Source organism: Leguminivora glycinivorella, chromosome 24 (genome assembly GCF_023078275.1).
Source record: "Leguminivora glycinivorella isolate SPB_JAAS2020 chromosome 24, LegGlyc_1.1, whole genome shotgun sequence".
NCBI lineage: Eukaryota > Metazoa > Arthropoda > Insecta > Lepidoptera > Tortricidae > Leguminivora > Leguminivora glycinivorella.
In genome coordinates this window covers 491078-503986 of record NC_062994.1, presented here as the reverse complement: position 1 = coordinate 503986, position 12909 = coordinate 491078, and the positions used below count along the sequence as shown (strand labels likewise).

General features: G+C 36.7%; 1 protein-coding gene across 12 annotated transcripts in view; it reads right to left on the bottom strand.

Annotated features, from left to right (window-relative positions):
* Positions 1 to 12909, bottom strand: part of LOC125238646 (talin-1) — a 158267-nt gene that overhangs the window by 4760 nt on the left and 140598 nt on the right. For 6 of the 12 annotated variants that reach the window (XM_048146013.1, XM_048146014.1, XM_048146023.1 and 3 more), the window contains 7 exons: positions 10005 to 10124; positions 9144 to 9353; positions 8488 to 8666; positions 7827 to 7973; positions 6489 to 7043; positions 3492 to 3515; positions 1374 to 1538 (listed from right to left, as the gene is read on the bottom strand). In XM_048146013.1, coding sequence (XP_048001970.1) covers positions 1374 to 1538; positions 3492 to 3515; positions 6489 to 7043; positions 7827 to 7973; positions 8488 to 8666; positions 9144 to 9353; positions 10005 to 10124 — 1400 coding nt within the window. Of the gene's footprint in view, positions 1 to 1358; positions 1539 to 3491; positions 3516 to 6488; positions 7044 to 7826; positions 7974 to 8487; positions 8667 to 9143; positions 9354 to 10004; positions 10125 to 12909 lie in introns of all 12 variants that reach the window. The other 6 variants (XM_048146022.1, XM_048146017.1, XM_048146024.1 and 3 more) reach the window with 4 other exon arrangements.

Sequence of the window (12909 nt, the reverse complement as noted above, 5' to 3'; positions counted from 1 at the left end):
CTGTCTCTGTCCCACACGGGGGGTGTGAGCGAGACGGAATGGTGGTCGACTTTAGCAATTCGTTTGTACGGCCAATGTTTGGTGCTGACGACGGTAGTCTACAAAAGTGTTATGAGAATTATGACTTTAAACGATTCTGTATTAACCAGTACCTTCTGTTCTGGTATTTGATATTTAGTATGAGGGATTGAACTAACAAAAGAATTAGCTGTTGAGCGGTAAACTACGTTATAAATCGATTTATCTTGATCAATCAATCAAATGTAATCCAAAGACGACTTAATTTAAATTCACAATCAAATTATAAGCCTTTCATATAAAAATTTAAATTCAGACACAATGCTATTTTGTTCATGAAAAATTAAATATAATTATTTGGAATATCGACTTAAGAAAATTCAACAAGCCTTTTAAGATAAGTTATAGTTAGTTATATATGTAATCGAATGGATATATGTATATTTAGTCAGATTAAAAGTGGTTGTATTTTGTCGACGATACGTACGTACTTATATAAAAAGTCATAATTGTTATCACACTTTTGCAGTCTAGTTGTACTTTGTTTTCAGAATTAGAAAGAATTCCACAAAATAAACTTCAACTTATTAGCACCAAATCATTCTTTAAATATGTTGTTGCAGCTGTTTAATAGGTTGGAATGAATTATTTTGGAGGCAAATATTTGGATGTACTCTTGGATGTAATACTTAATGTTTTAATATTAGTTCATAAGCTTCAGATTTAGATGTATAATCTCTTTCGCATAGTAACAAAATCATCCCTTATTTAATTATTTGCCAGCTTCGAAATTACCCGACAATCAAATATGATACGTAACGTATATAGTTTTGTATGTACACGCTTGGTATAGGTACGTATATTTTTTGTATGTGTGTATGTATTAAAATTATACTGATTGACTACTTTAATATTTTAATGGAAATTGAATTGTTTTATTTTTTTTCTCACACCCGCACTTTAAATGTACTATTGCATGCAGGCGGAGCGTGAGTTATAGAAAAATTGTTCTCCCAAGGGAATAATGAAATTTCTTGTACCGTACTTAACTTTTTTACATCTATTTACATATTTTTTACATTGCGAGTGTGATGAAAAACATTGTGTGTAACTCGGGGAGTATGAATATTACTAACTCGAATCTTTAAATCGCTCCGGCAAGCCGTCGCGATTTAACTTACTCTCGTTAGTAATATTCAACTTCCTCCCCTTGTTGCACAATGTACTATAACACATTACTAACATTTTATTGTGGAACACAATCTAACCCCAAAAACAAAGCACACCGTCAAAATAATGGTGCAAAATGGCTATCCCCGATGCGGAAAATGTCAACGAACCCTCACTCCGCATACTTTAGCAAGGAGGCGCGGCGCGGCGGCGGCGCGGGCTTCTCCCTCTTGTAATATATCCTGTCTCCCTCCCGCCTGTAGGCCGGCTCGGGGCCGGGGCCCACGAGCACGGCGGTCCGCACTTGGGGCAGTTGCAGCGATCGCACGGTTATGGTTTCGTCCATGCTCCTATTAGTTCCCCATGCAGGTTAGAATTAGTGGTCAGTTGGTGGGTTGGTTTAAACGATTTTTTTATTTATTTTGATAATTTTGCAGAAATATATTGATTGGGGACACCTTACAGAGATCAACTTAGCCCCAAACTAAGCAAAGCTTGTACTATGGGTGCTAAGCGACGATATACATACTTAAATACATAGAAAATATCCATGACTCAAGGTAGGGTCACTACGGACTGAGCCAGACCGATAGAAGTCTCTAGGACAAAGCACGATCTATTTAAAAATAAATCTGAGCTTTTATAAGTTTTATATTATCTATTCCCTATCTATCGTGTATTAATTTGGGTTTTTACTACAAAATGTATAGCGCCGAACTTGACTACCTGTCTAATTTAGCTGCCAAAATTGAAGATAGATCTCACTTTATGAAATATCTCATGTTTTTGTGCATACGTCTAAAAAGTGTTTGTAATTTGTAATTTTTTGTATAGAAAATTTGTCAATTTATAGGCAAAGATATATGATTTTTTTGGGGTGTCTTGGAAGACTATTATTACGCATACTAATATTATAAACGGGAAAGTGTGTGTGTCTGTTTGTTTGTCCGTCTTTCACGGCAAAACGGAGCGACGTATTAACGTGATTTTTTAAATGGAGATAGTTGAAGGGGTGGAGAGGGAGATAAGCCACTTTTTGTCTCTTTCTAACCCCCCACTTCCCTAGAACAGGGGGTAGAAGTTTGTATGGAGCACTCCACAATTGCGAGCGAAGCCGCGGACAAAAGCCAGTAATTTAATACATAGAAAAATCGTTTAAAACAACCCATGCTAGATCTACAAGTCAACACATTAATACAGTCTGTTATCTGTCAAAGCTGAAAAAGGAAATCATGGGATATGTACAGAACGATGGTTCGAAGCGCATGGCCACAGGACGAAATACCTTACCGTAGTTATTAAGTCAGTATCAATAAGATTAGTACTTAAAATCAATTAATTTAAAAATAAATCTATTATAGTATTTCTAGGTTTTGAAATTTGATTCCCATTTTTAGTTAATTATTGCATAATTAGTTAGTTATTCATATTTAAAATCATAGGTATATGTTTAAGAACAACAACGTATTAAGTAAATTCTACTCAATTTGTAAGGTATCTTGTTCTGTGGATTGTAAAAAATGTTTTTTCAAAATCGCGGGAAAGCGGTCAAAAGTCGGCGTCAGAAAAAAAGGAAAGAGCAAAAAGCGGACAAAAACTTGTATGGTAAGTTAAACCGTACTACATAATCAAAACTATTCTTTCCAAGTTATAAGTTACCTATAAAATAGGCGAGATGACTAAAAAAACTAATTAGTCCGTCAGTTAGATTATCAAAGAATTAACATAAATGAAAAATTACGACGCTACAGTAACTTTCGCGTGCCGTCACGCCTAGGTACAATTTTTACTTAGAAGTGACGTCACAAGCACCCACTCCGGAACTTTGATGCTTTATATGTTAGTATTTTTTTTTAATTAGAAAAAGTGATAAATACGTATTTAGTATTTTTGGACGATCTAACTGACGGACTAAACAGAATGCCATTTATTTTTATGTTGTCGTCATATCTATTGTGTTGTGTTACAAATGCTAAAAGGTGAAAATGTTGAGATTTATAATTTTCAAATGAATCTATAGCATTAGGAATCAAGAATTAAAGAGAAAATTGTATGTACAGGGGATTTTATAAAGGAATAATTCTTTTGATGAAAGATAAAACAGTAAATACAGGAAAAATATTTTTAAGATTAAAAAAAAAATGTATGAAAAAATAGTATTTTAAATATCTGACGCCGACCACACGGATTGCCATTGCACACAACAATTCGTTTTTTCTTACATTTTGTATGAAAATACATTATATAGTAATTTCATACAAACATATAAACGAATCATGTGCCCAAGCTTTACAAAGACTTACTTCATCGTTCTGTCATTTCTGCTTCTGTAAATTAAATTAAACGCTAGAAATAGGTAAAACACAGATTATAAGAAGATCTAGGTTTAAATCTAGACACGTAGCAAGCACCGGTCTGCGGACTATGCTAACAAGATAATATATTTACTAGTTTTCTATATAACATTTTGTTAGAATGTTGAAGGCATCAGAAGTGGGATCGCTAAGGCACTGGTCCCACCAAAAGCGTGTGAGCTATAACGAACAAAAGATAGCTCCCGACATATACACATAAAAGAGACACGATGATAGCGCGAGCGAGTTATAAGTATAGTTTGTCGCCGAGCGATCAACTATATATCGCTCGCTCTCTCTTTTTTAAATACCAGAAACACCAGAGGTGTTGGAGGTGCGCTGCCGGCCTTTAAGATGGGTGTACGCTCTTTTCTTGAAGATTTGAAGGTCGTATCGGTCCGGAAATACCGCAGGCGACAATTCATTCCACAGTTTAGCTGTGCGGGGCAGGAAGTTTCTGGAGAAACGCACAGTTGAGCAGTCCTCAAAGTCCAGCCATCTAAATGATGGATATGGAAATGTTGTTGCGTAGGGCGATGGCGGAAAGAAATGGCAGGGATTAATCCGAACAATTCCTCGGAGCACTCCCCGTTTTTACACGAGAGCGACTATATTTCGTTCGCCAACAGCTAATCGCTTATTAGAATCAGTGCCTAAGGCTATTTAAACGTATTTTTACAACTATATGATGGACTGTGCAATATGTAGAAAACCAGTAATACAAATATAAAAGGCAGTTTTAAGTAATTTTAATGTGTCCATTTTAAAGAACAGCAATCAGTATTTGCCCAAGAAGGGAGCAAGCGCTAAGCCATGCTAATGACGAGATATATTCTTAAAACTAACTTAAAATTACTTTAATTAGGCACAATATTGAATAAACCACACTTTTGTGACGTGAAACATTTGTTAGACACATTTTTGTAACGTAGCATATAAGAATTTCAAGTATTGTGCATAGGTTAGATATTGAATGGCAATATGATTTGTTAAATATTACAGCATAAAATTTATAAAAGCACCAAAGATGTGTATGTATAGTTATAAGAGTGAGCACAATACTTTGATTTGGGCCATTTTTTTCAAAGTTGTCCACCAACTTTTTTTTTGGATTTGGAATTATTTATGTGGTTTCCACTCAGAATGACGAGCTCTTTCAATCCTAATAGGAGAAAATAAGTGTCCCAAGTTTTTTTTCCCATTCCGTTACCATTTTTTTCCATACATTTTCTATGGCGGTAACGGAATGGAAGGTATGAAAAATGTATGGAAAACTTGGGACATTTTTTTTCTCCTATCAAGATCGAAAGACCTCGTGATTCTGAGTATGAATCGCGTAAAAACAACCCATGTTATAAAAAGTGGGGTGGACAACTTTGAAAAAAAAAATGGCCCATTTGACAAATAGTGATGAAACAGGCATGATTTGATGTAGAAATAGTTTTTGTGTTCTTAAAATGATCTAGAAAAGTGTAGTGTATTCTTAACAACAACTTAGTCCCTTCTTTTAAACTATGGTTTAAAAGAATGAGACAAATTAATGTTATCGAGTCCATTTCCAATAATACCCTCAAATTGTTTCTTAATTTGAGGGTAGTTTGAAAATGAATTTCCTAAATATTTGTGTAATATAAAATTTGGAAAATCTTATCAAAAATGCTTAAACTATATCAATGTCTTTAGGCACGTAGTAATTTTAATGTAAAGGCACTTCTAAAATTATCCTTAACGTATTGAAATTATCACTCATTTCAAGTTTTAGTTTTAGCGAAGTTGCATAAAAATTATGGCACAAGTGTGTTAATTATTAAAAGTACAAAATCATGTCCTTTATAAAGAACATTTATGTATAATCTTTACTTTTAGGTATTTAAAAGATCGTAAACATATAATTTTAAAATTTTCGAATACTTCCAATAGGCTAGTTTCCTACTAGTCAAATCAGCTTCTTTTTAAGAACTGTCAAAACGATTTGCTAATATGGAATGACTATGAAATACTGAGGAGTGACGTCACGGTCAAATCATTTACTTTATATGTTTCTCTTTGGCTTATTAAATAGAAATTATATTTAAACATAACTACTGTATATATTTGTCTTCTAATTATGTGGTGCTTTATTTCGTGCGCTGCATAAAATATTTTATTTTAAGTATAGGAAACTAGCCCATAAGCAAACGGATCAGTACTGTCTTTTAACCTTCTTATTTGGTCGTATAATGTTTCCATGTACCCCTCTAGACATAAGGAGGGCTTTGATGGTAGATTTAGTTTACATTTATTTTAAATACCTAAAGAGTATATATTTCTCCATTTCGGAGAGCAGTCTTGCTAGTGTTCCTGATGTTATGGTGTTATATACAGGGCGTTATCTTCTGTGGTCCAATGGTAGCGTGGAAAAAAGCATTAAAAAGTTAAAATTTGTGAAAATGTTAGTTTTGCGGATTCGTTTGATATATGAAAAGGTACGCATGATATTAGAGGGAAATGGAAATATTACTATAACAATTGTTTGTTTACTATATCCATAGATATAAATCAATATTCATAATTAAATTCAATAATATACTAATTAATATACTTGTAATTTATATACTTGCAAGTATTTTTGTAATTATTATACGGCTAAAAATGTCACTGATATTTCAATAGGTACACTTAAACCCAAGAACTAAAAACAAAGTTTTCATAGTTTTATTTCATAAAAACAAAGATCCTGACCAAATTTTTCAATGAGCTAAATGACATAATTATCTTCTCAATACAATTTGTGAACTTATTTCTCGTAAAATTGTACCTATAGAAATTACATTATCTACCTACTCAAACTGTTTAAACACTATAAAAAAGGCATATATTGATTTATTGACAACTCTTTTAATGTTAATGAATAAACATAGTAATATTCCCATTTACCCCCCACTTAACCCCCATTCCCCCACTTACCGAGTAGTGAACCCCTCATAATTCTGCTTGGCCTCCTCTTGCGGCCGAAAACTGGAAAAGGTCGGGCTCTGCACAGTATACTGCTTTTCATCATGCTTTCTCTCCAGCGTAGAATAACCGTTGCTCGAGTGCGTTGTATGTGACATGTTCTGGTTATAATTTTGATTATAGCCAGGGCTTGTCGGGTGTATATTTTGGGTATGAGTTTGGGTGTAATTTTGACCAGTTTGGCTGTACGTTTGACCTTGAGTTTGCCCATAGCCAGGACTAGTTGGGTGTATACTTTGACCTTGAGTATAACCTGGGCTAGTTGGGTGTATATTTTGTCCATGACCTTGAGTATAACCTGGGCTAGTTGGGTGTATATTTTGCCCACTTTGGTTATACCCCGGGCTAGTAGGGTGTATATTCTGGCCGTATTGGTAACCAGGGTGTTGTCCGTGTATAGAGTGGTCTAACTGCGAGATGTGTTGGCTTAAGTTCGTGTTGTAAGCAGAGTATGTGCTGTTGGGGCTGTATGTTGTGTTTATGTAGCTGCTGTTGGGGGTGCGAGGCCTGAAAGGGTGGAAAAGAATTTGTGACATTCAGAGTGAAATAATATCATGCTGACAAATTCATAGTGCATGCTAAGTCAGAATACACCATAAATTTATATAAGTAAAGTACAGCGGGACAATTGCGACTGGAGGGCAAATGCAACTGATCCATTTTTTTCCATGTTTTACAATGTTTGGATTATTATTTTTTAATCTAGCAGTAAGCATGCCAATGTACCAGGGTACGTAGCCGAACGGCACAAACGCTCACGAAACGAAACGCTCGTAGATATCTATCTCTGTCGCTCTTGCGTATTGGCGCGACAGAGCCAGACTACCTTTCGCGGCGTTTCGTTTTCGTTTCGCGTCGGAGAAATGCCATTCGGTTACGGGGGCTGACGTGTAAAATTTTATTTCATCAATAAAGGATTGTATTGTATTTAGAGTATCCACTGGTTGTATATGGCACGCGTATTCAGTGGATACATGTGGAACTCAACTTAATAGTGTTATAATGGAAAAAATGGATCAGTTACAATTGCCCCTCAGTCGAGATTTGCCCCGCTGTACCTTACCTAGCTAGTCTGTCATCTTAACATGTACATTAGTGGCAGAGACAAGGTAAAAGGTAGGTATCTTTTGCAAAGAATTTTTTATGCAAAAGCATCAAGCTAATAGTATCCAAGTGTGACGTCAGTGTCGGTTTCATCGCCAGAGGTCTCTGCTCCGCGCATCTTGTACTTGGCCTGGCGGATCGCGTTGAGGCGCCCTCTGGCTTCTAGCTCCTTCTAGAGGTACATACCTGACGGGCACTCGTCCAAGTGTGACGTCAGTGTCGGTTTCATCGCCAGAGGTCTCTGCGCCGCGCATCTTGTACTTGGCCTGGCGGATCGCGTTGAGGCGCCCTCTAGCTTCTTCTAGCTCCTTCTCGATGCGGAGGATTTCGGATCTGTGGAAAGAAACATTAAGTTTAGATATGTTTTAGAACTGTAAGGGTTAAGCTACGTTTCCATAATAACGTTACAGCGTATTCTAGTTATGTTTAGTCTTTACTTTGTTTTGGCGTTGTGTAATGGGGACACAGTGTTTATGTATGAGTGTCTCTAAACATGCATCGATTACTCGTTTGATCTACTGTGCTATCCCTCTGATAACCTGCTTGTCAGTTACTCAAGCAAGTTATCGACTTATATTGACCGGGATATAGACGGTGATTACCTTTTTGATTTTTGTCGAGCTCCCGATATTTCGACGCAGTTGCACGCATCATGATCACGGAAAACTGACGAAGGCGGGTGGATGTTAAAGTTGCATAGACAGCGCGCGATCTACCCTCCTTCGCGCGCGTCGGCTGCGTTCACTTTCAGCGTTACCACTGGTCGTATTCACACTCGATGGTCTGTCCAAACACACTACACTCAAGTGTAGTGTGTGTCAATATAGGTATTTCTGATAGAACTAACCTGGCATCGATCTCCTGAGCGATTCCCCCCACCATTCTCCTGTTCAGCACCAAGCTCCGCTCCTCCTCACAGTGCATGGCGTCCCTGGCCGCTCGCACGAGGTTGTCTGTGGAGCGGATGACCTCTGCGCCGGCCGCTTGCAGGCGCCGGGTGGATTCTGACGACGGGTCTGCTTTAACCTGGGAATAGAAGGTTTTATTAAGATTAATATCGTAATGAAAGGTTTTGATTTGTGTTTTTAAGTAGTCACACTACTATATATAAATTAAAAATCGAAATAGGATGTCATATATTAAAGAAAAAATAATTCAATCATTTTTTACGTGACATCTTATTTCGATTTTTAGTTGTTGAGTATGTTTAGATGAGAAGATATTAGTTTTTTTTGGCGAATTATGCAAAAATAATTAAGCAGAAAAAAGGCCCTGTCTAAGCGGATTTTAGGTTTAAAAAGTGGGTCTTACCTTACAAGCCACCAACAGTTGAGCCGTAGACGATGCCACTTGTCTCGCACTAGATATAAACCTTTTTTCTGACCCTGCCCCCTGGACCAAAGCATTGGCAGCTTCCACCAGGGAACATACTATTCTTCAGACCTTCAGACTAGTTAATAGTTGAGCCTACTTGTGTTTAGATCGTACAATACAATATCTTACCTTACAAGCCACCAACAGTTGAGCCGTAGACGATGCCACTTGTCTTGCACTGGAGATCAGCCTTTCTTCTGACCCTGCCCCCTGGACCAAAGCATTAGCAGCTTCGACCAGAGAATGTGCTGCCGCAGCGACGAGGCGGGCCGCGGAGATGAGACCCTCGGACCATTGCCCATCATCGGAGGAAGAAGTCGGCCTGCGGGCGACCTTGCCCTGGAGAGAACATTGTTATGGTCGTAAAAGAGAATAAACTAGTGGTTCTGAGAAACTGCTTTAGGCAATGCTAAGTAGTTTAAAATGCATACATAAAAATCTACTCATAAAATATCACGCAAATGTTTTAAGAATTGCGACTTAAAAAGATTATTTTTGTAACGCTTCGATCGAAATTTGAATAATATCAACCAAAGTTGCCTACGCTAAAATCATTAATAGAAAGAAAGAAATGCAGTACTAAACCTAAAATTACCTGAAGTAAAATTGCCTATTGCGTGGTATATTTATCCTGTGATATAATATTTGACAATCTCTGATGTAAGCGCATTCAAGAAATCTTTATCAAGATCGAGTCTTTGTTATCAAAATTAAATATCAACGCATATTGGCCCCTTATTTGCCAAGAGTGGCACTGAAACTTAAGTAGTAGTCTGACTACCCCTTTATGAGATACAGGCATATACATACCATCAGGTATGTATGTGTATATCAAAGAGGATCGAGTATTATAGAGAGTTACTGTCAAAGTAAAATGTGTAATCACACATTTCTTAGACTTTATCTGTCTATACGGAGTTACACATGTCTTTGGTGTATATTAATCGCAAAATGAGTACATCAAGTTATAAATATTATAGCAATACGAACCTGGTCAATAAGTTCTCTCTGCGCGGCAGAAGCGGCTCGAACGAGGGCGGAAGTAGCCGTGATGATGGACTTGGCTGCTTCTAGGATCATCTCGTCGAAGTTCAGGCTCTCATCCGCTTCCTAAGAAAAAAAATATTTCAGTAAAATAATAAGTATAAACAATAACCTAACCACAAAATAAAAATTTTGAAAAAAAAAACCCCGAGCGTCATAGTAGACCGATGTTCATGAAACGTGGCTAAGAACACTCCCGACTAATAGTCGGGTAGCGATAGCTTTTGAGGTTTCGATAATATTCACGTTGCTTCTTTTTTGCATATAGTTTTTAGACTATTGATCAAATATAAAAATAATATTTTGGGTCGTCCTAGGTACCTGCTTAGCTCGAAATTTAGGTATTTCTATTTTTAAGCAGTGTTCAGTCAAAGAAATATTCGAGAAGAAATTATTTGTATCTATATAAAAACAATGTGGTTGCCGATGTACATATGCATTTTGGGTCATTTTCATCCATGGGTTTAATGATATTTCAAAAATGTCTAATATTGGCCCTAAAACACCTAACAAAATATTAGAGTTGGTAAGTGAAGTCTTATACCATTCAGGACATTATTATATATATATTTTCTTAAAGTGTGTCACATTTTATCCATTGCTTATATATAAAAAAAATTTTTTTTAATAAAAACCTTGTCAAAGCCTGAAAAAAAAATTCATGTTAATAAGTTGACGTCTATATTATTATAAAATGATATCAAGTCATCATTTTTAATTTGGGTCACTTTCATCCATGGGTTTTCAATATTTGGCAGAATAAAACGCAACGCAATAGAGTAGTATTTTAAATTTTTGCGCTGTGTGGCGCGCAACCGATAGCCAATCAGGTTGGCGCATGCCGCTGGCGCGACGCCGCGCTGTGACACGAGGCGTAGGTACCTACTTCTCGTGCGCAGTCATACATAATTTAAGATTGCCAGAGGGTCGGGCTTTGGCGGGATTCTCCCGATTTTTTTGTAAGTCTTCCCAATTAAAACTTATACATAGTAGGTAACCTTAAGAACTTTATTACATTAGTAACGAAAACAGACCAATTATAAATGTCGAAAACACGTAAAGGTCTACTATCTAAAATAAACGAAGTAAACTAGCTAAACTATCGTAAATTTTTATTATGGTGCATTAGGGTAATTCCGAATGACAAAAATGCTCTGGTAATTCCGAAGAGGGAATCTTGATATGATGGAAATAATGGTGATTTTTATGTGACTTTCGTAATTAGACGACTTTCGGAATTACCCTAATGCACTATTATTTTACATTTCCCTACGAAATCCTCGAAACTCCAGAACCTTTTGTCCCGATATTGAAGTACCTAATTCGATCCGGCGCTCCTATTCATACACCGTGATTATATTATTGTAACTATTGATTTCAGTTTTTAGTTCCACAATACAGGGTGTAATTTTTATGACGGGAAATATTTATGGATGCAAATGGATACAAAACCCAAAAACAATAAATTGTAACTTGAATATTATTTCCTATATTTTCCTTAATTTTCATTTATAATGAACACGAAGCACACGGCGGCATAATATATCTGTACACCTTATAAAACAAAGTCCCCCGCCGCGTGTGTCTCTGTGCGCGCGCGTGTGTGCAAACACAGGTGGTGAGACTGCGGTAGCCATTATTGTAATTATTCTCATTATATGGCATTAGTATCCTTTTTACAGATTTTCGACATTACCTCAATTGGTTTCGAATTTAACCCTACCTTAGAAAAATGGTAATCAAAATACGTATGTATTTTTTTTACTTACATTTATCTATCCATACTAATATTATAAATGCGAAAGTATGTCTGTTTGTTTCTCCGTCTTTCACGGAAAAACGGAGCGACGAATTGACGTGATTTTTTTAAGTGGAGATAGTTGAAAGGATGGAGAGTGACATAGGCTACTTTTTGTCTCTTTCTAACGCGAGCGACGCCGCGTGCAAAAGCTATTGTAATATAAAGCTGCAACACGACTGACATTTTTCAAAAAACAGCCAGAAGGAGGTTCCGCCGGTGGCAGTGTTTGGTGTGGCCGTATAGAGGTTTGTCCTGCAACCCTGTAAAAATCCGACCGTCGGTCTACCTGTTCCAGGTAAAAAAATGTTGGACGGCCTGACCAAACGGCGGGAAATAGCCAAGGGGTGTTCGACCAAATGTCATAGAGGACCCTGGGTTGTTTTTGACGCTGCCATTTTTTTTTCAAAATGACCGTCTTTTTTAGACGATTTTTCAAGTTTGTCGTAGAGCACTCTAATTTTGGTCGTAGAATCTCCAAGCAGCCTTGATTAGAATGAAATAAAAAAAAATTGAAAAATGCGACAAATGTGAGAAAACTGGCTACTTTTGTTTTGTATGGCAACTTTTAAATCGTAAGAGATAGCCGGGGGTGCTCGACCAAATGTCATACAGATCTCGGAGTAGAAAAAAGTTGTATTAAAAAAATTCAAAATGGCCGACTTTTTTTTAAATTTCAAAATGGTCCTAGCGCGCTGAGATTTGGCACACGAGTGGACGGCCGACGGATTAGTATTCAAAAAGAATATTATTGAAAAATTTCAAATGGCGGCCTTTGTGGGCAAATTGAAATTTGTATGGAAGATTTTTTTAATAACCATATCTCCGTAACGGTAGGAAAAAGGTCAAAAAGCTTGAACTACACAATTTCAAAATGACCGACTTTGATTTTGGGAAATTTGACTTTGTCCCCTCTCGCCGCCGTTTTTGACTTTTCCAAAAAAAAAATTCTCATTCCTATTTTAGGCCCCCGTTTTTACCACGTGCCAAATTTTACCGCGCTCGGACCGAAGATAAAAAAAAAATTCAAAGTCGGCCATTTTGAAATTTTGT